At 42.9% G+C, this 25,081-nt stretch overlaps 1 protein-coding gene across 1 annotated transcript; it reads left to right on the forward strand.

Moving 5' to 3' along the window:
• The first annotated feature begins 283 nt into the window (after positions 1 to 283).
• On the forward strand, positions 284 to 12,796 carry ZNF648 (zinc finger protein 648). Its single transcript, XM_054656504.2, has 2 exons — positions 284 to 639; positions 4,140 to 12,796. Exon 2 carries the CDS (start codon positions 4,203 to 4,205, stop codon positions 5,907 to 5,909), a length of 1,707 nt encoding a protein of 568 aa, XP_054512479.1. The 5' UTR covers positions 284 to 639; positions 4,140 to 4,202; the 3' UTR covers positions 5,910 to 12,796.
• The last annotated feature ends 12,285 nt before the right edge of the window (positions 12,797 to 25,081 follow it).

A 25,081-nucleotide genomic window follows, 5' to 3' on the forward strand; every position in this document is an offset into this window, starting at 1 on the left:
CTGCACCCCTACTCCCAGTTAAAAGGCTGTGGGCATCTTTGAGCCAATGAATGGGCTGCTACAAAGAATTCTGGGAATCCCAACCCCTCACAGTTCTGCAACTCACAGTCCTGCAAAAGGTGGGTACTAGAATAGGGAGGTGGGCATATAGGCCAAATACTCTGTTCTGCCTTCCAGGAGGGAAAAAGCATGCTACCCAGGAAGCTCACAAGTGACATGTGGCCCATGGGCATACCAGGGCTAAAGTGAAGGATGGACTGCTCTGTGGAAAGAAGGAGTGAAAGTGAACAAGAGGCATAGGGCCACCTGCAGGAAGACTGAGAGGAGGGAAGGAGGAAGGCTGGCTTTGGCAGGGAGGGGAGGCAGGAGCAGAGGGAGCCAGAGGATCGGTTCAGGCAGTGAGAGAGGGCAGCCCCACTCTATTTCCCAGGCTGCTCTCTGGATGCAGGCAGGAAGGTTGAGTGTATTACACTGGCCCCACCTCCAGAGGCTCTCTCTGCAGCCGCTGGACTGGACACAAAGCGTGAGAGACAGAGACACCATCTCTGCTGATTTGTACCTAACTGGTTCCTGTTGCTGAGAGCCCACGTGTCACAGAAGCCAGGGCAGAGGCCCCACACTGCTGTCTGCATTTCCCAGGTAAGCAACTGCCTGTGTGTGAGCCAGGAGTGGAGAGCAAGGCCTGAAGGCGGTGAGCAGAGAAGAAAGTAGGAGGCGGCTGCCTAGGATGGACTTTAGTACAATCTGGAAAGAATGAAGGAAAGAAGAGGGGTATGGGCTGGGGTTGCAACAAGCCCTTAGGGTAGGCTTCTGCAGAGTGTTGATGGATGTATGAGGTTGGGGAGTCAAAGGCTGCATTTGGTCCACTCTTGGCTGGCAAGTGCAGAGGAAGTTCCAGCAAAGGACTGCTCTGACAGCCTCTGGGGACTAGCACATCTGGGGAGCAGAGAGGCCCGCCATACCATGGCATCAGTGTTCCTCTTTCAGACCAGGTATATTTGTGCAGACTTTGCCAGAAAATCCCTCCCTGTGCCCCTGCCTGCCTCCAGGTCTTCCTGGTGGTCGAGAGCATGCGTGTGGCAGCGACAGGAGGAAGAAAGCAGGACATATTCACTGGGGATATGGCTTCAGATGGAGGAGGGATACCTCATCTGAAAAGAGAGTCTCCTGACGGGCTCTGGAGAGGAGATTGGTTAGCTAGTGGAGGGCTGTGTGCCACCCTAAGGAGGCTCCCCTGTGGCCCAGAGGAAAAGAATGACACACAGACTGTGGAAAATGGGGTATTTGTGCTGGAGGTGGGGTGGGGAGCGGGTAAAGTCAGTGATCTGTGAACAGTGCCACAGAAACAAGCAGTATGTTGTCGTAAAGAGGGAAAGAGACCTAAGACATGTGTTTCATACAAATCCAGCATCCCTTTGCTGTCCCTGCTGGGGGACCCACAGCCCCGGATCAAGCCTGCTGGTCTGAGCAAGTTCTATGAGGTTGGCTAGTGGTATGTCCCCTCTATGAACTACACATTCACTCCCTAAGATCCACTACGCTGAAAATATGTCAGACCTGGGCTCCTGTCAAAAGGCATGCCAGCTACCCTCTGCCACGTGATGGGTGAGGGAAGCAGTGAGAGAAGAGGAGTGGTCCCTGGGCTTTAGGGCACAAAGAGACATGAGATGCTGAATTCCAGTCACAACTGCAATGTGTCCTCCCTCCATCCATGGCTTCTGTATCCAGAGCAGAAAGTGAGGATTCCTCCATACTGCTCCCTCTTCATACACACAGGGTAACTGGGCTCATGATCAGGCAGAAACCAGGGAAGAACAGTTTAATGAGATGGGGATAGGGTTAACTGGACCAGCCAAATACAAAGATCACTCCTTTTATCCAGTCTGAGATGGCAGTGAAAGGTGGGCAGAGGTAGAGAGAAGGAGCTTTCAGAAGGTAAATACTCCGTGACTAATACTCTTGAGCACCCCAGGCAGTGGCCTCTGCAACATGGGTCCTGGCTCTGATGGGCAGCCACTGGCCTCTCTCTTTGGCGGAGGGCAATCTGGGTCAATGAAAGCAGGGAGGAGCCCAGCAGCGAGGCCCTGTAGCCAAGGTTCCTTGGCCCAGAAAACACAAGGGGCTTTGATGCCTGCAGAAAGCCACGGCTTTTCACCCCAGGATGCTGCAGCTGCTCTTGGGCAGAGCCCAGCCCCAGAGCAGGCTTCAGTCTGAAGGCCACAGCTGGGAGGCAGGACCATTTGGGGCTTAATGGCCTTAAAATTAGAGAGAAACCCCACTGCTGCTGTCTATGAGCTGTGTGGCCTTGGGCAGGTAAGTAACCTCAATAAAGCTCAGTTTCCTGGTCTGTAAAATTGAAAGAATAATATAGTAATAATAGCATCTATCTTTTTTTTTTCTTTTTTTTTTTTGAGACGTAGTCTCGCTCTGTCACCCAGGCTGGAGTGCAGTGGCGCGATCTCAGCTCACTGCAAGCTCCGCCACCATGCCCAGCTAATTTTTTTGTATTTTTAGTAGAGACGGGGTTTCACCGTGTTAGCCAGAATGGTCTCAATCTCTTGACCTCATCATCCGTCCGCCTCGGCCTCCCAATAGCATCTATCTTAAAGTTTGCTGAGACGAATAAATGAAATTATGTTTGTGAAGCACTCAACATAGTGCCTGGCTCATAACGTGTGCCCAGAAAAATGAGAGTTTTAATACCCCCTCTGGGATTCTCAGAAGTTTCTCTCCAGACTAAAGCAGATTTAGCCCTCTGGTCAACAGTTGTCCCCCTGGAGAGGCCCTCAGTACACTGCCTCTCTAGTAACTCCTTTAAAATCTGTCACTCATCCAATCCTTGTTAACAAATCCTCCAGCAGGCTTTCTCCATGTCTTCAAGCTAAAATAAAATAAGTTTTAAAATAAAACCCAAATGGCTCTCATGTCTCATGTGTTATGTTTGAAATCCTACATCTGGCTTCTTGAGTCAGGAGATGTGTACCCCAGTGGACATCTGTGGTATGCCAGGGGATCAATATGGCACACTTGGGGGAAGATTAAACATTTAAACCCAGGTAACTTTAATACTATTTTCTATAAAACAAACGCGACTGGCAGGGCACAGTGGCTCATGCCTGTAATCCCAGCACTTCGGGAGGCTGAGGCAGGTGGATCACAAGGTCAGGAGTTCAAGACCAGCCTGGCCAAGATGGTGAAACCCTGTCTCTACTAAAAATACAAAAATTAGCTGGGCATGGTGGTGGGCACCTGTAATCCCAGCTACTCAAGAGGCTGAGGCAGAGAATCACTTGAACCGGGAGGCAGAGGTTGCAGTGAGCCAAGATCGCGCCACTGCACTCCAGCCTGGGTGACAGAGCGAGACTCCGACTCAATTAAAAACAAAAACAAAAATGAGACATAAAATGTAAACTCTCCTGAATGTTTATGATGAAGCAAAATTTCAAAGACAGGTCAAGCTCTCAGTGGGCATCCTCTGCCCCCGGGTGCTTATGGGTCCTTCCTGGCAGTTAGGAGTTCCTCAGAAGTTACAAGGGCCTGAGAAGCCCCGCTTAATCAGTGAGGGGCAACTGGTGCCTTCCTGACTCACCCTCATTCTCCCAAGGGCTGCTCCTTATCTTTGGAAGAGGTGGCCTACACAGCCCAGGGCCTGAGAGGTAACCCTAGCTGACACCATCATGGGATGGCAGACTTCCATTCCTGGCAGGGACAGCAAAAGCCAGCCTGGTTTCCAGCTTCCTGAGTGGGGGACACTGTAAGAGTGTCTTAGGAGGACCACAGCTTGGTTCCTACCCTCTCATCGAGTTGTCCCCCATGCTGACAAAGGACACATTTGGTTAGTGGTTGGGGATGAGCACCCTAGACAGGACAAGGCACAGCTGGCACCCAGCAAATGCCCCACCCTGGCTATTCCTGACAGCATGGTCTCCTGGGGCTTATAGCAAGTGGGATCTCCAGAGGGAATAGGATGACTGGAATTTTCAGCAGAGCCAGGCCTCTGTCCTCAGTGAGGCTCAACAATATGCCTGACATGGAGACCAGTTGGAAACAGAGCTATAGTGGGAACCTCAGTCCCTCTGCTCATGAAAGTGATTAAGTACATTCTTTGTGATTTTCTCTTCGTACTTTTCTTTTTGCAGGTATCCTGAGCCAAGCAGGATACTCCTCCTCAGAGGAGCAGGCAATAGAAGCGCCTGAACATCATGGCACAAGTGGACTCCCAGGACAGGTGGGGAGAGGGGTCTCCTCTCAGCAGCTTGACTGAGGAGGCTCATGACACCCAGATGCTGAGCATGAACTTAGAGAGTGACGATGAAGATGGTGGGGAGGCCGAAAAAGAGGGCACCGCTGACCCGTTGGCCTGTCCAAGGGGCAGCTCCCCAGTAACACACGAAAATCCTGACTTGCCATGGCCCCATCCACTGGGCAAAGAGGAAGAGAAATTCTCTGACTCCTCCAGTGCTGGGGGCATGGGGCAGAAACCAGTGGAAATGTCTGGGAAAGCCAGTTGGAACAGAGATGTGACAAAGATCAAGGAGACCCAGGGTTCCCCGGGAGCAAGCAGAGCTCTGGGTACCCTTCCCAGTGGTCTCGCACACAAATTGTTAGGTCAGATGCAACCTCTTGGGGACCGACTACCTGCGGGTGATGATGGAGACTCGAGGGCAAACCAGGACGCAGTCTTGGATGTCCCATCCAGCTTCCCCAGCAATGGAAAGTATCTCTGTGCGCACAAAAGTGTAGACACGTGCGCAGGGAACTCTTCTCTGTTGTGTTTCCCCAGGCCGGGGAGCAACTGGGACCTTCCCACGCAAGAGACACATACACCAGCCCAGGCGTCGGCCACCCCAGCCAGCCTGGCTGCCGCGGTCCTGGCAAAAGCGCGGAACAGCAGGAAAGTACAGAACCAGGCGGGCCGGCGCGAGGGCGGAGAGGCTGAGGCGCGTCCCTACAGGTGCCTGCGGGGCGGGCGGGCCTTTCAGAAGCCCAGCAAGCCGCTGAGCCCCGCGGAGACGCGCGGCGGCGCCGCCAAGCGCTACGCGTGCGAGCTATGCGGGAAGGCCTACTCCCACCGCGGCACACTCCAGCAGCACAGGCGCCTGCACACGGGCGAGCGGCCCTACCAGTGCTCCTTCTGCGACAAGGCCTACACCTGGTCCTCTGACCACCGGAAGCACATCCGCACCCACACAGGCGAGAAACCCTACCCGTGTCCAGACTGCGGGAAGGCCTTCGTGCGCTCTTCGGACCTGCGCAAACACCAGCGCAACATGCACAGCAACAATAAGCCCTTCCCGTGCTCCGAGTGCGGCCTGACCTTCAACAAGCCGCTGTCGCTGCTGCGCCACCAGCGCACGCACCTGGGCGCCAAGCCCTTCCGCTGCCCCGCCTGCGACCGGGAGTTCGCTGTGGCCAGCCGCATGGTGGAGCACCAGCGCGTGCACTCGGGCGAGCGGCCCTTCCCCTGCCCCACCTGCGGCAAGTGCTTCACCAAGTCCTCCAATCTGTCCGAGCACCAGACGCTGCACACCGGCCAGAGGCCTTTCAAGTGCGCTGACTGCGGCGTGGCCTTCGCGCAGCCCTCGCGCCTCGTGCGCCACCAGCGCATCCACACTGGCGAGAGGCCCTTTCCTTGCACGCAGTGTGGCCAGGCCTTTGCCCGCTCTTCGACCCTGAAGCGGCACCAACAGATCCACTCCGGGGAGAAGGGATTCCTCTGTGCCGAGTGCGGCAGGGCCTTCCGCATTGCCTCTGAGTTGGCCCAGCACATACGAATGCACAACGGAGAGAGGCCCTACCAGTGTGAGGACTGCGGCCAGGCCTTCACCAGGTCCAATCACCTCCAACGACACCGAGCCAAGCACGGCACCTGCAAGAAGGAGCCCATCCTTTCCTCCTCTGACGAGTGAAGATAGCATCGTCGACCTCACTACTTGGAACCTTCCCAGGTGGGCCCACTCACATGGTATTGCCAGCCTCACTGGTCAGCCTCGCCTCCCAGCAGGTCGCGGGTCATGAGTGGTCCATTTGATTATTTATTTGATCCCTTGAACAGAAAGTCACCACCGAGAGAGCACCCAGGTGGGTGGTTTCACATCAGTGGTTCTGAGTGTCCGAGGTCATAAGCAATTGGAAAAGGGAAAGACAAAGTAGTGGGAGCTGATCAAACGTTGAGTTCCTTGGGTTGGGGAACCTGAATCAATCAGAAACTGCTTCTAGAATTACATGCTGGGCACTGGGCCGGGCTCCAGGGATAAGGTGGGGAAAAAGACTAACCTGTCCTACCCTCAAAGCCAAATGCAAATACTGAAAAGAAGGCCTGAGGGGCTGGTCCTCTTTAGAGAAAGATGCTTTTTGGTTTTTATATAAATAAAGGAATCCCCAGAAGTGGTCCCTATGATGAACTCCCCCAAAGCAATGCCGTTTTTGGAGGAACTCAAACCCAGTCCAACATCCCATCATTTCACTTGACTGCAGAGATGGCTTTACCCTTAGGATATATCTTTATGAGTCTTGGCTTTGAAGTGGAGAAGGGCTTTATCTTAGAGAAGGTGGTTTATGTCATATTCCAGTTATTCTAGAAGTTCAGGACAGCCTTAGCATCTGAAAAAGAAGCCCATTCCTCTTTATAGTGGAATTTAGTAAGTAGATCTAACCCGAGTCTCACCCACAGAATTCATATAAATTCATATATGCCTTCTCTCTGGCTGCCTCTTTTCCTGTTTGCACTCTGAGGGCTTAAGTCATATGTGATATTTACAAAGCAATTGGCCCATTTACAGAGAGACATATATAATTTCTCCACAAAGCCTTGACCATGGTTCATGAAACCGTTTGGGTTCATTTAAATTTGTCTGAATCATTAGTCTTGACTTGAAGTGAACAAAACACCCTTTGCCCAAGTGCCATTGGCTTGTCTGCATTTCAAAATCATTAAAACCAGGTATGGAAGCCTACGTGCTCACAGTTATCTAATGAGGTTATTTCAAAGTTTGCATTACTAACAGCCATTCTGCAAAGTGTATTGATGTGTATAGTGATCTGTATAAAGTCAGTAGTTCTTAGCTGAACCTCAACTGTGAGGAATCTATGACTCCACAGATGTCCTTGGTGCACATAGGCAAACGGCACTTCTCATCTTACTGAAGTTAAATAAGATATTCCATAAGAAGGTATAGTGCCCTTTTTGGGGGAGTACCTTTAGTATATTCCTAAAATTGCCACCAAAGAATGCCAAATCTGAATTTCTCTTGGTTTCCACCTGATTTGGAACTAGAGTGTGACCTCTAAATAGCATTCTCATGACACATGGGGGCGCCAAAGAGAAGTAAGAGAGATAGCTAGATAGCTAGATAGTCTTGTGTCTTGTTTGACCAAGGTAACCGTAATAAAAGAGTCCATCCCCATCCTTTACTGTTGATGTGACCTTGGGCTTCAGTTTCTGCATCTGCATTGGCAAAATAGAAGTCATAGTAGTAGGTAAAAGTTAGAGTGATCCTACTATATGACGGAAACTTTGGCTGGATGCAAGAGCTTTAAATTGGTAGAAAAGTCACAAGATGAGCTTGTGACTATGAAGAGAGCAAAAGCTAACTTTTTTTTCCTAGATAATCAATAAAATAGTTGAAGACTGAAGGATTACTCCTTTTCATTGTATCCTTTCTTGAAGATGGTCATTAGTATAGTTTTTACAAATTAAAAAATTTGGTTTTGTTTTATAATTTTTATGGAGTTGTTCGCCAAAACCTGGTTGCATAGGAGTCACCTGCGCTGTTTGTTAACCATATAACTTTCTGAACCCTAACCTTGAATACTGATAAAGGTCTGCAGTGTGGTATCTAGGTATGGCTTCCACATGGGCATAGCTTTGGAGAAGGAGTGAGCGTACTTGTTAATAGGCAGAAACGCTGGATTTGCTTGTGCTGGGTATCTTTGGTGCTGTATACTATGTTTCTGGAATATAAGGGGTAGAATGTACTGAACAGGTCCAAGAGAAGTTCATTAGTCCTTCAGGCCTTTCACAAAACAACTCAGATTTTAAGGAAAATTGTCCCAACCAGTCTTTTCTCACAACAACTGCCAGGGTCATTCTGAGTAGGTATTAGAGAAGAAAGGAATCCCATTGGAACCAGTAGTCACAGATCACTGGACCAGACAGTGGTACACAAGTAGAAGGCAACAGTACATGGAGTGGACAAAAGAGAAGCCAACCAGCTGTGAGGTGGCTTGGGGCAAATTCTGCCCAGTAGAGTCTGTCCATTCAGAGTAGGGGTAGTTGAGTCACATCTTTGGAGAAGAATCAATGCTTGAAGACAGGTTATTCTGTCTTGCATTTGTGCCCCAAATTATGCCGAGCTACTTTCTGGTTTTCTGTTAACCTACTGTACATCACAGCAGACAATCTTATTTCTCTATTATGTAATTAAAAATCAGGGTAAAGCCAGGTGTGGTGGCTCATTCCTGTAATCCCAGCACTTTGGGAGGCCAAGGTGGGAGGATTGCTTGATCCCAGGAGTTTGAGACTAGCCTGGGCAACATAGTGACACCCCCATCCCTTTAAAAAAAAATTTAAAAATGAGCCAGGTTGGCCAGGTGCGGTGGCTCATGCCTATAATCCCAGCACTTTGGGAGGCTGAGGTGGGTGAATCACCTGAGGTCAGGAATTCGAGACCAGACTGGCCAACATGGTAAAACCCCATCTCTACTAAAATTACAAAAATTAGCTGAGCATGGTGGCAGGCGCCTGTAATCTCAGCTACTCGGGAGGCTGAGGCAGGAGAATCACTTGAACCCAGGAGGTGGAGGTTGCAGTGAGCCAGGATCACACCATTGCACTCCAGCCAGGGTGACAAGAGTGAAATTCCATCTCAAAAAATAACAACAAAAAAAATGAGCTAGGCGTGGTGGCACACACACATAGTCCCAGCTACTGGGGAAGCTGAGGCAAGATGATTACTTGAGCCTAAGAGGTGGCAGCCGCAGTGAGCTGTGATCATGCCACTGCAATTCAGCCTGAGTGACAGAGTGAGATGCTGTCTCAAAATAAATAAATAAAATAAAATAAGGGCAGGGCCTTCTTCGTGACAAAAAGAATTTAAAGCTTCTCTCTGGGTTAATGCTGTTTCCACAGTACAGGTTGCCAAAATTAATTTGAATATACCCAGTAAAAATGTTCATTTATAAGTTTCCACTTAATAAAAATTCCCCTGATGGGTTCACCAGTCTATGGTGCTCATGACTTGTATTCTTTAGATCATAATGATAATAGCCAACACTTACATTGTGTTCAGTTTGTGCCAGGAACTGTTCTAAATGTTTTATATATGTTAACTGTTTTTTAAAGCAAACTTATGGTGATTCTTATCCCCATTTTTTTAAGATTAGGAAATCAAGGGAGAAAGATACCACAGCTAGAAAGTGGCTGGCACAGTAATGATGTGACATTTAGACATGCTTGCTCCAGAGACTGTTCACAGGGCCAACTGCCTCTGTTTGGAATGGAGTCGTTGATGTGCATTTTTAAAGTGGATGACAATAAATTCAATTTAAACGATGATAAAAATTGAAACACAGCACAGCAGAAATCATGGCATGACTCAGGAACAAAGACCTGTGAATGACTTAATGGATCTGGGAGAGTCTGGGTTGGCAGCTCTTAATCATTGATGCCTTGGAAACTGTCAATAACCTAGCCAGGGGGAATAAATTGGAGTTAAAGGAGTAATACTTCCTTGAAGGCCCACTGTTGTTTCATATCACTGGCTAAAGAAACATTCTGTGCCTGTGCCTTACACAGAAAAATATACCAGCAGTTAATCTTGGCAGTCAACATTTACACACTCTATACTCTAAATGCATGCACATTGAAAAGCTATATTAACCTGATATGAACACAATAGATCACCCAGGAATTCCAACTAGAGCTTAAAAAATCTTGCTTGGAAGAAAATTTTGTGTAAAGCATTAGTTTAATTGCCAGAACACTCAAGCAGATGTCATTGCTAGACTCAGAACTAGAATACGAACTACAAACTCCATGACCCATGAACATATTGCCAAAGATGGAGTGACTCAATGTTTCATCAAACCAGAAGAGGGCAGCTGTTTAAGTTGACAGGAAAGCTCATTTTTAACATCAATTTCCCTCTTTCCATTCTGCATTAAACCATGCCAGTACAATTTTTCCACTGTCTAGATAATGTTTTTATCTCTCTCTCTCTCCTCCTCATTTTTCTCCTTAACCACCCCCACCCTACAACTTTCAGTCAAATTGGTTCAGAGTTTCACTGTTTAGGAGTGTCAGGAACTCAGCAGATTGGTTCAGCAAATGAATAGAACTGCTATAAAATATAAGTTATCACTAAGATTTAAAGAAAAACACCTCTTGCTAAAAACAAAGACTACATGGAGGAGGCCAAAAACAGGGATAGAGGGAATCTCTTGTGGTAGTTCAGATGAAGTCAAGGACAAGTGGGGACAGAGGTAAGATGAGAAGATGCCAGAGATTTCAGGGGTGGAGTTAATAAGGCTTGGTGAAAGGATAAAAATAGCTACCATTTAGTGAACACTTTTTAGGGATTGGGCACTACATTCATTATCTCAATTAATTCCTACAATAATCTGTTATGAAAGGTCCTTGAAAAATATTCCCACATGGGGTCTGCAACAATTTTCCTTTCCAGGAACGCAATCAAGATTAATAGGTCATGCTATTGTCTGTTATTGTTAAGCAAAGGTCAATAAGGTCTACGTGTCCTCTCTAAGAATAGGCTGCCTGTCTGCAACAAGGAGAATATGTAGCAAATTTCTTGCCTTTTGGTTTAGAAGTTATGCCTGCTTACATTTTTATTTTTCATCATCACTGTGGTGGCTTTAAAAATGTGTTCACAAATTCTTTGACATACCTCCCTTCAAGAGTGGAGCCTAGTTTCCTTCCCTTTTAGTGTGGGCTGGACTTAGTGACTCGGTTCTAATGGATAGAATAAAGCAGAAGTGATGGTGTGTGACTTTGGAGGCTAGGCATAAAAAGTACTGTGGCTTCCATAGGATACTTTGTTTCTCTTTCTCTCTCTTTTTCCCTCATTCACTTGCTCTGGCAGAAGACAGCCACCATGTCATGAGTAGCCTTGTAGAGAGGCCCTGTGCTGAGGAACTGGGTGTTCCACCAACAGCCACATCAGTGAACTTGTAAGTGGATCCTCTATCCCCAGTCAAGAGTTCAGTTGACTGGAGACCTGGCTGACTACTTGATTGAAACCTCATGAAAGACCAACAGCCAGAATTGTGCAGCTAAGTGGCTCTCAAATTACTGATCCTTGGAAACTGTAAAATAATAAATACTTGTTTTTTTTAAGATGTTGAATTTTGGTTGGTAATTTGTAATGCCACAGTAGATAACAATAATATAAAGAACAACTTCCTCCTAACGAGTAAGAGACTAGTCACCACAAGCCCTGATTTCTACCTTAAGTAAATTGCCAGAAGGTTTGGAAACATGTCTGCTGCCTCTTGCCACATTCTCTCCAATGGCCACCCACTAAGGCTGGTTGAGGCCCAGTTGTTGCATAGGTACCCTTGTGTAATCTGTCCCATTGCCAAGTGAGCCTTAATAGCTCCAGGGCCCAGGAAGAGGGAGCCTTTGAGAAGGGGGCAGAAATACGTGGACACCAGTATCACATCTGATAAGGAATTGTAAGTATGAATCCCTTTTGGTCACTCTCTTTCTTGGTATATTTCAATTCTTAATTCAAAGATAAGTAAATTAATGTATGGTCTTTCCTAGAAAGGGGAGAAATTCGTAGTTCTCCAGAGCCTAAAACACAGTCCTTTGAGGGCAATATTATAATATTATCCCCATTTTGCAGAAAAGGAAACACCATGCAAAGGATTACTGCCAGTAAAATTACAAATGTGAAGGAAAGCATTTATTACAAGTATACTAAAGATGGTGCTTTTGTATTGATATACCAGTCCTGAGAAAAGTAGTAAAGAACTAAGGATAAGGATGAAATTAGAGTGAGTCTGAAAATCACTCCAGAGTTTCCAAAATGCTATAACCAATTAGATCTGCAGCTGTTTCCTAAATCTTCATGATGAAAATGCTTCTGAACCTTTTCTTGAATCACAAGCTACTTGAGAATCCAATAAAAGCTGCGGACCCTATCAAAAACCCCTCATTACTGATGTTTTGTGTTACAATTTCAAGGAGTCACAGGCCTCCTGAAGCCCATCAACTGGCCTAAAATAAAGATTCTCTTTTGAATTCCACTTCCAAATATGTCTCGAGCACCAAAACCCAGGAACTGAAGTCAGTTATAATAGCAAAAGGGCTAACACAGACTTGCAAAGTAAGCCCTATCAAAGACTATCTTTTGGATAATTTTTAAAAGAGAAAAACAAGCAAGGTAACTAAGACAGCTTATACTCCAAAGGGGTAAACAAATTTCTTCAAATACTGAAATGAATGTATTGCTGATACAGGAAATCAGTCATGTTATGTCTTATAAATGTAACGATTACTCTTGGAATATATAAATGGTATATGTAGTTTGAAAAATCATCCAAATAAGTATTGTCACAGCTTTTAAGAAAAATAAATACTTTCTTTTGAAAAGTACAAATAATTAATGACAAAGATAAACCAGACTGCAAATGGACTTGAGGAAAGAGGCTACATTTACATTCAGAACTGCATGCCAGCCATCACAGGGATTGCAATTACGGAAAACTTCAATAAAGACTAGTCCTTAAGAAACCAAGTAGAACACCAGATTATGAAAATGGCTTGGCTCCTTGATAAGGCTTATTTATTTGAGAATTAAATAATTTTTACAGTTGAGTTTATCAACTATAAAAATTTATATATATAAATATATTTATATATAGCTTATCAACTATAAACTCAACTGTAATAATTTATTTAATTTTCAGCCATTAATAACAGTATTATCTATACCTGTAAGTACCTATCTTATTCTTGCTAGAAATAACCACAGCATTTCTAAGGGGGAAAAACTGCATTCTTAGATTTATTTCAAGCCATTCATGAGGGGCAGGGCCTGGAGGAGAAGCCTGAACTGAGTAAGTTAGTGACAGAAAACTTGTTTTATTGAATAGATCTTAATAGACATAAAAACAAAAGGTGGAGATAAACTTGACAGCTCAGCCACTAGGGTCCCTCCACTTCATGAGTCCATCATGCCTCCTCAAGGTCCCTGGCTGAGTGACAGCATGAGCAGAGGAAGCACGGGAGACTGCTTTCTCTCCAGAATGAATCCGCTGATAGGGTTGCAGGGATACCAGCTGAGTGAAAGTCCCCCACACTCATCTCAGTAGAAAGGCTGCACTCTAGAGTGCATTTATTGGTATCTTTTTCACCTGTCCACCTGGACAAAGGCCACACCACACTCTTGGCATTTTTGTGGCTTGCTCTGCTGAGGGGCCACCTTAAGTCTTGACAGCAGGTTTGATTTGTGAAACTCCTTACAGCAGAGAGGACAGATGTGTGGTTTGCAGTCTTCCTTCCCTGTGTTTTGTTCATCTGAACTGTGCTGGCTTTGGTGTACCATGGACTAGGGATCTCTCACAGTACACTTTCCATAGTCATTTTGGAGCACTCCATCTCATGCACATTACACAGGTGCCTCCAAACATCCGCTGTGCGGATGAAACCTTTATCACTTTCAGGCCCCTTACATGGCTGGTCTCCAGAGTGAATCAATTTGTGCATGCATAGGTTGGCAGCCCAGAATAATTCCTTGCTACAGGTGGGGTGACAGTAGGAATCCTCCCCTAAATGGTTCTGCTTATGCTCCTGAAGTCCTGTGAGGTCCGAAAAAGATGTCCAACAATTGTGCTGTTGATCAGAGCAATCTTCTCTAGAGATCAGATCTATGTCTTCATCATAAAATGTCAACAAGGATCATATTTTCATCATCCTCAATAGACTCTCCCTGAAGTTCTTCTGAGTGCTCAGAACAATATGATTCTATGCCTTCATCCTCATACTGTAGGTTAAAGTTGGTTCTAGAAGTGACCGAGATCCCTATAGGGGTTTCACTCTGGGAGTGGTAACAGATTTCATAAGTTTCCTCATCTTCACACTAAAGTTCTACCAGAAGCTCCTGCCAACCTGAGAAAACTGCTAAGATACAGCCAGCAAGGAGGGTAGCCAGTACTCCTCCTGAATATCCATATGCAGCCTTAATTCCTGATTTATCTTTCCTGAGCTCAGGCTGGAGTCATCTGAAGATGCCTTCTCTGTGTCCTGGGCATCATCTGACTGCCTTGCTACCTCTATGTCCATTCTCAGGCCACTGGGCTGGGTATTTGTTTTTGGCTTTTTGGTGAAGGTCCTTTGGCCCTACATACTTCCTAAACAGTTTTGACATAGCTTTATTTTAACTTTTAAACATCCTAAAGGAAAAGAAAATAACTTTTATTCATATAATTTGCTAAAATCTACTCAAAGAACTACAAAATTATTTACATTTTTCTCAATAGATAAATGGTTTCTATTTATTTAATTTGAGACAGAGTCTTAACTCTGTCACCCAGGTTGGAGTGCATGGTGTGATCTCAGCTCACTGCAACCTCCATCTCCTGAGTTCAAGCAGTTCTCCCAAGCAGAATCAGGCCTCAGCCTCCCGAGTAGCTGGGATTACAGGCATGCACCACCATGCCTGGATAATTCTTGTATTTTTAGTAGCGATGGGGTTTTGCCATGATGGCCAGGCTGGTCTCAAATTCCTGGCCTCAAGTGATCTGCCTGCCTTGACCTCCCAAAGTTCTGAGATTACAGGCATGAGCCACCACACGCGGCCAATAGTTTCTAATTCTAAAAAGAAGTAGAACAGTAGTTGCTTGACCTTCAGTCAAGATGGTGTTGGAAGTTTACACTTTAACCACCACTCCTGAAATACATAGCAATGCAATTATAGATAAGATATAACAAGAGAAAATACTTAAAATATAGCTGTGCTTAAAATTAAGATTAAAACCCTTATGGACTATAACTAAATAGAAATACAATGCAGTAGTTGAGACTAAAGATGTAGGCTTGTTGGGTTCTGTGTCTGAGAATTGGCAGAAGTGGCTGAGAGTACAGTTCCCAAAGTATAAATAAAATAAAAATGAAACTTAGGTAGAAAAAGTTGTGCTCACAACCTGTGAGATGCTTATACAAAGCTGCATAGCTGGAATAGCAGTTAGAAGAAGATACATCCTCTGAACCAGGATGTGGTCACAATAAGAAGAAATTAGTAATCTAGAAGACAAGCAGGAGAGAAAGGGATTACAATGAAAAGTTGGTTCTTTGTAGACACTAATCAAAAAGAGAAAGCACTAGCAGGACTGTTAAAGGGAAAAGGGAGAAAGGCACCAAAATATTAGAAATGAAAAGGGAGGCTAAGCATGGTGGTTCATGCCTATAATCCCAGCAGTTTCAGGCTGGTCTCAAACTCTTGGCCTAAGTGATCCTCCTGCCTCTGAGGTAGCCTGAGGCTAGAAGGATCACTTGAGCCTAAGGCTAGGAGGATTTTTGAGCCTGAGAGGTCAAGGCTGCAGGAGGATCACTTGATGCCAAGAGTCTGAGACCAGCTTAAGCAACACATTGAGACCCATCTCTACAAAAAATAAAATATAAAAAATTAGCTGAGTGTAGTGGTGTACACCTTTAGTCCCAGCTACTCAGGAGGATGAGACAGGAGGATCACTTGAGCCCAGGAGGTCGAGGCCACAGTGAGCCGTCATTGCACCGCTGCACTCCAGCCTGGTGACAGTGAGATCCATCTCTAAAAAAAAAAGAACTAGAACAGAATAAATAATATTTGAATAAACTAAACCACCTAGTGCCTGTAAATTTAAAAACTTCAATGAAATGGAAAAGTTTCCGGAATAATATAAATCATCAAAATAGCCCTGGGAATATAGTTCAAATCAGGCTGGGTGTTGCGGGAAGTCAGGGACCCCAAACGGAGGGACTGGCTGGAGCCGCAGCAGAGGAACATAAATTGTGAAGATTTCATTTTAATATGGACATTTATCAGTTCCCAAATAACACTTTTGTAATTTCTTATGCCTGTCTTTAATCTCTTAATCCTGTTATCTTCGTAAGCTGAGGATGTACGTCACCTCAGGACCACTGTGATAATTGTGTTAACTGTAAAAATTGATTGTAAAACGTGTGTTTGAACAATATGAAATCAGTGCACCTTGAAAAAGAACAGAATAATAGCGATTTTTAGGGAACAAGGGAAGACAACCATAAGGTCTGACTGCCTGCGGGGTCAGGCAAGAAGAGCCATATTTTTCTTCGTGCAGAGAGCCTATAAACGGACGTGCAAGTAGGAAAGATATCACCAAATTCTTTTCCTAGCAAGGAATATTAATATTAATACCCTGGGAAAGGAATGCATTCCTGGGGGGAGGACTATAAATGGCCGCTCTGGGAGTGCCTGTCTTATTTGCTTGTGATAAGGACTGAAATACGCCCTGGTCTCCTGCAGTACCCTCAGGCTTATTAGGGTGGGGAAAAACTCTGCCCTGGTAAATTTGTGGTCAGACCAGTTTTCTGCTCTCAAACCCTGTTTTCTGTTGTTTAAGATGTTTATCAAGACAATATGTGCACAGCTGAACATAAACCCTTATCAGTAGTTCTGTTTTGTCTTTTGTCCTGTTCCCTCAAAAGCATGTGATCTTTGTTATGCTTTTTGCCCTTTGAAGTATGTGATCTTTGTACCTACTCCCTGTTTTACACCCCCTCCCCTTTTGAAACCCTTAATAAAGTCTTGCTGGTCTGAGACTCAGGCGGGCATCACGGTCCTACCGATATGTGATGTCACCTCCGGTGGCCCAGCTGTAAAATTCCTCTCTTTGTACTCTTTCTCTTTATTTCTCAGTTGGCCAACACTTATGGAAAATAGAACCTACGTTGAAATATTGGGGGCAGGTTCCCCCAATAGCTGGGTGTGGTGGCTCATGCCTATAATCCCAACACTTCAGAAGGTAGAGGTAGGACGATCACTTGAGCCCAGGAGTTTGAGACCAGCCTGGGCATCATAGGGGAAACAATGTCTCAATAAAATATTAAAAAATTAGTCAGGTGTGGTGGCGCACACCTGTGGTCCCAGCTACTTGGGAGCATGAGGTTGGAAGATCGCTTGAGCCTGAGAGGTCAAGGCTGCAGTGAGCTGGGATCACACCAGTGCACTCTAGCCTGGGTACCAGAGAAGACCCTGTCAAAAAAAGAAAAAAGAAAGAAAGAAAACATTCAGGCCAGGCACAGTGGATCACATCTGTAATCCCAGCACATTGGGAGGCCAAGGCAGGCAGATCACTTGAGGTCAGGAGTTTGAGACCAGCCTGGCCAACATGGTGAAACCCCATCTCTACTAAAAATACAAAAATTAGCCAGGCATGGTGGTGCCCGCCTTTAATCCCAGCTTCTCAGGAGGCTGAAGCAGGAGAATTGCTTGAACCTGGGAGGCGGAGGTTGCGGTGAGCCAAGATCATGCCACTGCATTCCAGCATGGGCAACACAGTGAGACTCTGTCTCAAAAAACAAAACAAAACAAACAAAAGACAAACAAAAAATTTCAAATCAATAAGCACTAAAAATTATTAATCTATTATTTAAATTTTTATTCCCTTTCCCTCAACCTCCAAATAACTTAGGCTTACATGGTTTTACAAGTAAATTCTATCTATCTATCTATTCTTCAAGGAATAGATAATCATTTTCTAATACAGACTATCCTAGAAAATAAAATGAGAGAGGGCAACTTTTACATAAGACTGGATTAGGAAGATATAAGGGAAGAAAATTATGACTGCATCTCACGTGTAAATACAAATATAAAAATCCTAAATAAATGTTAGCAAATAAAATCCAATAGGGAAAAATAAATCCTCAAAACCAAATAACAATGAAACAAAAAAATATATGACTAAGGAAGATTTATCCCAGGAATAAAAAGATGTTGCAATATAAAGAAATTCTACTGAAGTAATTAACCACATTAACTGATTAAAATCAAAGAAACAGGATAATCGTAACAGACATGATAGAAAAAGTATTCAATAAAACTCACTAGAAATTCATAATAAAAACTCTTGGAAACTATGAAATTAAAAGACACCTCTTTAGATTTTCTTGACAACAGAGGTTAAGACAGAGACCGAAGTACTAAGTACTCTTTTTGGGAGATGATTCCAGGAAGTAGGAGTGAGGCCACAAGGAGGATGAAACAAGCAAGGAAGGCAAGCCAATATAAGGGTGTGTGTTATCAAGATTGCTGCTCTAAGCAAGAAGGTCTCAATACCACTGAGACTTCTAGGAGTATACAAAGAATTGTCCATCAGAGAAAAATAAGACTAGAGGCTGAGGCATCTATTCATAAGCTCCCATCCACCAATGATTGACAGATGCCCACAGGCAACATTAACACCCCCAGCCCAGGACTCCCAGGTTGTACCCACACTAGGACTGAGTGGGCTCCTGTGGTTTCTGAGAAGGCCTGCTATTGCAGAGAAGTCATTGGGCAAAAGAGAAAGACACATGGCATATGCTTGAGGTGAGATGCTGTTAGCATAAGCCACCAATGTCTGCTATAGCTGTGGCTATAATTAGAGGTGGACAGAGGGGATGTGATGCTGGGTACCAAAAATGTCTATCGTAGCTAACTAACAAAAACCTACAACTGACTGGGTGTAGTGGCTCATGCCTGTAATCCCAGCATTTTGGGAAGCCGAGGCGGGCAGATCACTTGAGGTCAGGAATTTGAGACCAGCCTGGCCAACATGGTGAAACATCATCTCTACCAAAAATACAAAAATCAGCCGGGTGTGGTGGCTCACACCTGTAATCCCAGCTACTTGGAAGGCTGAGGTGGGAGAATTGCTTGAACCTGGGAGGCGCAAGTTGCAGTGAGCTAAGATCATGCCACTGCACTCCAGCCTGGGCAACAGAGTGAGACTCTGTCTCAAAACAAAACAAAACAAACAAAAAAACCTACGACCAACATCATAATGGTGAAATGCTTTAAAGTCAGAAACAAGAGAAGGAGCCTCCTGTTATGAAAATTACTGTTCAACATTGTATCTGAAGGCCTACCTGATGCTATAAGGACAGAGAAGTATAAAAATTTAAAAGGAAGAGACAAAACTGTATTTGTAGATAAAATAACTGCCTACAAAAACAGTCTAAGAAAATTTACAGATAATTCATTAGAACTAAACACAAGATTACCCTATAAAAATTAATAGATTTCTGTACAAGCAATAATCAATTTTTAAAATGTAATTAAAGTAATATTCACATTAACAGTAAAATCTCTGTGATCGTTGGGAATAAAATCCAATAAAAGATTAACAGAACTCTTATGGACAAAATTATAAAATGATATTGAGGAACATAAAATAGAATCTTATAAAATACAAGATAGATCAACTTTATGCTCATAGATGGAGGGACTCAGCACTATAAAGATTAAATTATCTGGAACTTAAAGTCAACACATTCCCAACAAAAACTCCAATGCATATGTTTTAAGGACCTTGAAGAAAATGGTTCTCAGATTCATGGAAGGGTTGAAGTCCCATAAATGGCCAAAATAATTCTGAGAGGGAAAAAATAAAAAAGAAACATGGAGGGGTAGCCTGACCAGTTAGTAAGATGTATGCCACAGCAAGTCATTTTAGTGTCATTGAGTCAGTTTTATATTGACATAACATTAGACAAATATTTTCATAAAAACAGACTAGAAAATCCAGAAAGAGACCCAAGCATACATACAGGCTCTTGGTATATGATAGAGCAGGCATTACAAATCAGTGGAGAAAGATCAAGTTATTCAATAATGGTGTTGGAACAACAAGATATACATACAGAAAGAAATAAAATTCGATTTCCTCCTCATGCCATAAAAGATTAAATATCCAAGTGTAAATAACAAAATGTTAAAACTCTAAGAAGTAAACTTACATACCTTTATAGCATAGGAGATGATTTTCTTTAACAAGACATTAAAAGGAAGTATAAAGGAAAATAGGCTGGAATTAGACCACATTAAAAACTTAAAGTTCTGTAAAACAAAGGGTGACATGACTAAATATAAAAGACAAGTGACAGATTGGAAGAACATTTATGACATATATACTTGTCAAAGGAGGACCATCCATAATCTATAAATAACTCAGACAAATCAATAAGGAAAACATATCAAAAACATTGGCAAAGACTAGGAAAAAAATCCAGAAGAAACATGAATTACCAGTAAACATGGGAAAAGATGCTCAACCTCAGGAATAAACAAGGAAACCCAAAATAAAGTGCAACTCCATTTAACTTCCATTAGATTGGCAAACATTTCACAAATTTCACAACCTCCTTACGCAATTCACTGAGGACGCAACATCTCTTGTATAATATTCCTGACAAAAATGCACAACCCAATCAAATCACGTGTAAACCATTAAGCAAACCCAAATTTAGGAACAAGAAACAAAATAACTGTCCTGTAAAATTCAAATACATCAATGTCATGAAAAATAAAATCTAAAAAACTGTTCCAGATTAAAGGAGATTAAAGAAACATGGCAGCTAAATACATCGTATGTTCTGGGTCAGAAAAAAAATTGCTAGAAATAACTTAATTGGGAAAACTGGTGAGTTTTATAGTTCTACATCAATGTAAGTTTCTTGAATTTGATAATTTTATCATGGTTACGTAAGAGAATACCTTTGTTCTTGGGAAATACATGTGTGAATATTTAGGACTGAAGGGTCATGATGTCTGCAATTTATTCTCAAATGGATTAAAAAATTGTATAAGTAAAAAATAAATATGTATGAAGGGAAGAATGTAATAGAGGCAGGACACAGCCAAGGGTCCCAGGCGAAAGCCCTCCTTCAAGCCTAAAACAACGTGAAGGCTCAAAAACCAGACTGCTGGTCCGGGATGGATGAAACCTGCCCTTTCCTGACTGATTCTCCCTGAATAATGCTCACCTGTGCACTGGGGGAATGGGGTGGAGCCAGGGGAAGTTCATTCCATTTGAAGGGGGAGGAGCCTGACCTCTTCAGTTCCTGTGTGGTGGCCTGGGATTCAATCTGTAAGGTGGGGGCCTGCTAGCAGGACTGTCTCTAACTTTGCTGAGAGTTCCTCTTTCCTTTTTTTCTTTTCACCCAATAAACCCTGCCCTACTCACCCCACAATGTGTCTACGTGCCTGAATTTTCCTGGTTATGTGACAAGAACCCCATTTTTTCCTACATTTTTGGCGCCCAGAATGTGGGATCTGAGGAAGATTCAGTAAAATGCAGACCCAAAACCTCTCACTTTCATTTCTGAGCCTTTTGGTCCTATGGCATTTTTCTTCGTTTTTCAAGACAGTAACAGCACCTATCTTTTAAAATATTGCTGGTGGTCCACACCCACGTCAATGGCGGCAGGCATGTGCAGGACGATTGGGTGAGCTGCAGCTCCCAACACCCCTTCTCTCCCAGGGGGATACACGGCTGTGTCTGCAGCATGTGTGTAAGGTGAGGTCACACAGAATGGGAATAAGCCACAGCCGCTGCCCAGGCCCCAAGGCAGCCCCAAAGGGCTGACTGGCCAGACTCAGTCCAAACCCAGGGGAAAGGAACCATTTGCGTTAAGAATAAGAGGTTCTTTCCCCAGGCGTCTTTCCAACCCTGCACTTTAAACTTCTTTCCTTTTCTCTACCCTGTCAGCAGTTAACTTTTAAGGAGTTGTTTTGTTTTGTTTTTGTTTTTGTTTTTTGCTTTTAGAAGATGTTTTACTAGGCCAGGAATGATAAGGATCACTGTTTATATTCTCTGCAAAGTTTTGTTTTGTTTTTTGTTTTTTGTTTTTTTGAGATAGAGTCTAGCTCTGACACTCAGGCTGGAGTGCAGTGGTGCTATCTCAGCTCACTGCAACCTCTGCCTCCCAGGTTCAAACTATGCTCCTGCCTCAGCCTCCCAAGTAGCTGGAATTACAGCCACGCACCACCACGCCTGGCTAATTTTTGTATTTTTAGTAGAGACAAGGTTTCATCATGCTGTCCAGGCTGTTCTCAAACTCCTGACCTCAGGTGATCTGCCCACCTCAGCCTCCCAAAGTGCTGGCATTACAGGTGTGAGCCATTGCGCCTGGCCACTCTGAAAAGTTTTAATTAGGTAAAAGGATTTGTGAGGTTGGTCTTAAGCTGTAGCCAATCTGGTGTGCTTTGCATGATTTTCTGTATAGTCAGTAGCAAACTTTGCTGTAGGCCTCCATCTTTTTTCATGTGCCTGGGAGCATGACCTGTAACCACGTGGCAATATTTTGTTTATCCTATAACACTTTACAATGGCAGCTGATTCAATCCTGGCTTAGGGAATGAGTACTTTCAGGTTGATAGCTGTGTGGCTTTTGCCATTTACTGATTGCCATTTACATTAAAGGTAACCTTTAAATGTTCTAAATTTTGTAAGAACTGCTTACCCCCTTTGAAAATACCTCATACACTTGCAGTTAAATCATAACCTTAATTAAGACTTGCTGGTTTCACCTGTGAGGTTACGTTTAGTAAAGTTTGAAAGCCAGAAATATTGGCAGCTTGGTGAGGCTAAAGTAGGATAATAATGGAGTTAAAAGGATTTTCTTAGAGCATGCTCAGCTTAATTAAAACTGGATATCCAAGTTATAGGTATATTTAAAAGGCCTTTATGTTTTTTTTTCTTCGATCTTGTTTTGCTGGAAAATTTTTTTTTTTTCTCAGCCAAACGAATTCTTTTTCTCCATTTTGTCTTGCCACTCTTAATGCACACATGAGAAGCCAATAATCCAATTAGGAGATTGGCAAAGGAAAACTCGTATGGCTGCTGGGTTTTCTTCTGCCTATCTGTGTAGTTACATATGTGTTGTGATTGTGATGTCTATTTAAAAAAAGCTCTAATTAATTGACTTAAGGATAAGTGCTTGGATCAAAAAAATTTTTAAAGGTTAGATAAAAGCTGTGGTACCCTTCAGTTCACATGATTTTAATCTTTGAAAAGTAAAAACAGCCTTAAAGATTATTGGTAAAGTGCAGATGTCGTCAAAATGTAAATAGGTGGACTAGATTGTGCAGGTCAGATACTAGGTTTGCTAAATGTTTTGGGGTTATAAACTGCTTTCTTGGTTTTTGAGAACTGCTCAACTTCCTGCCTCACAATTGGTAAGGCCTGGGGACATACAGAACCAACCACACCCTTAATTATGCTGGAAGGAGTCAAACCTTGGCTTCACTTAGTACATAATTAATACAATTTACCAGGTTTTACATTAAAGTTAAAAATTGTTAGGAATTACCATTATAACATGTAATAGAAACTACTGGAAATAGATTTACATGCAACGTATGTAAGAGCAGTAAAATGTGTTTTTAATAAAAGATTATAAGAAGGTGTGGAAATGTAAATTCTTTCTTAGGGTTAAAGGATTGTTTTGAATTAGATAAGATAAAACTCAAAGTTCAAACAAGCTGTGGAAAGGCTGTAAAAATTCATCTTGCAAAAGAAATTCTGTGTGTGAACATATTAACTAAATTCAAAAGGTTATTATATGGTTTTTATGTAAATTGAGCATTGAAATAAAAGCACAACAAGATACTCTTAAGGTACTAATCTGCTCTTTAGCAAAATTTGTAAATGGTTATAAAAAGGTTTTTGCTTTTTTAAATTTTTGAATCATTTTGGCAAAATAAATAACTTATGGTAATCTGGAATTCTGTTTCATAACATCAAGTGTTTTAAACCTCTCACATATTTAATCGGCTTCCCAAAATCAAACTTCAGTTTCAAAATTGTCTTTCCTGATGCCTGGCTTTTGGATGCTACAGAGGGCCCCTGGAATACTCAAAAGGGAGGTAAACGGGATTAGTTGACATGTTTAGGTACGTGGGTTTGCCAAAATGATGTTCAATCTTCTTTAGGTTATATTTTAGTGAATAATATTAATATATATTCCAGAATTGTATGGGATTTCTAAAATTCTAATGTCTAAAGTATATACTCTCAATCCTAATTAAGGTTGTTATATTAAGTTATTGTAAACCCCAGAGATAACCAACCTTCTTTGTCAACTGTGTTTCTGACTGTTAACTACCCTGGACATTTTGTTATTCAGAAAAGTGTTGTCTTGCTTTGAGCCTTTTCAAAAGATGGTTTATAATAAGCTACAGGACTCTGCCAGGTGCACTCAAATACAGGTTTCTGATAACTTTGGAGATTGTAACATTGAAATAAAGGAAAAACTATTTATGGCCTTTAATAATTGATAAAGGCATGAACAAAATTTGGAGCATGTTTGTTTCTTTCTGCCTGGTTCCTCTAGAATTTGGAAACTATCTGTGAATATTCTTAACTTATGGCAATATAGTTATTTCCATCAGGACTCATGAAGAGCTGAAATGCTCATGAATATCAAGCAAAACAAGACTCATTGAATGGACTGAACTAATAGAAAATTTCAGTAATCTTTTTTATTTTTGCTTGGAGCATTGTTAATCCTTGTTTTGTTTTTCAGAGTTATGGAAACTTATTTTGAACTATTTATGGCCTTTAATAATTGAGAAAGGTGTGAACAAAATTTGGAGCATGTTTGTTTCTTTCTGCCTGGTTCCTCTAGAATTTGGAAACTATCTGTGAGTATTCTTAACTTATGGCAATATAGTTATTTCCATCAGGACTCATGAAGAGCTGAAATGCTCATGAATATCAAGCAAAACAAGACTCATTGAATGGACTGAACTAATAGAAAATTTCAGTAATCTTTTTTATTTTTGCTTGGAGCATTGTTAATCCTTGTTTTGTTTTTCAGAGTTATGGAAACTTATTTTGAACTATTTATGGCCTTTAATAATTGAGAAAAGTGTGAACAAAATTTGGAGCATGTTTGTTTCTCTCTGCCTGGTTCCTCTGGAATTTGGAAACTATCTGTGAGTATTCTTAACATATGGCAATATAGTTGTTTGCATCTAGTGCAATAAGAATCCATTTTCTTTTGCAACAGGATGCAATTAGAGAAACTGGTTGTTTTACCAAGGCTTTGACTGGA

This window comes from Pan troglodytes, chromosome 1, assembly GCF_028858775.2.
Source record: "Pan troglodytes isolate AG18354 chromosome 1, NHGRI_mPanTro3-v2.0_pri, whole genome shotgun sequence".
NCBI lineage: Eukaryota > Metazoa > Chordata > Mammalia > Primates > Hominidae > Pan > Pan troglodytes.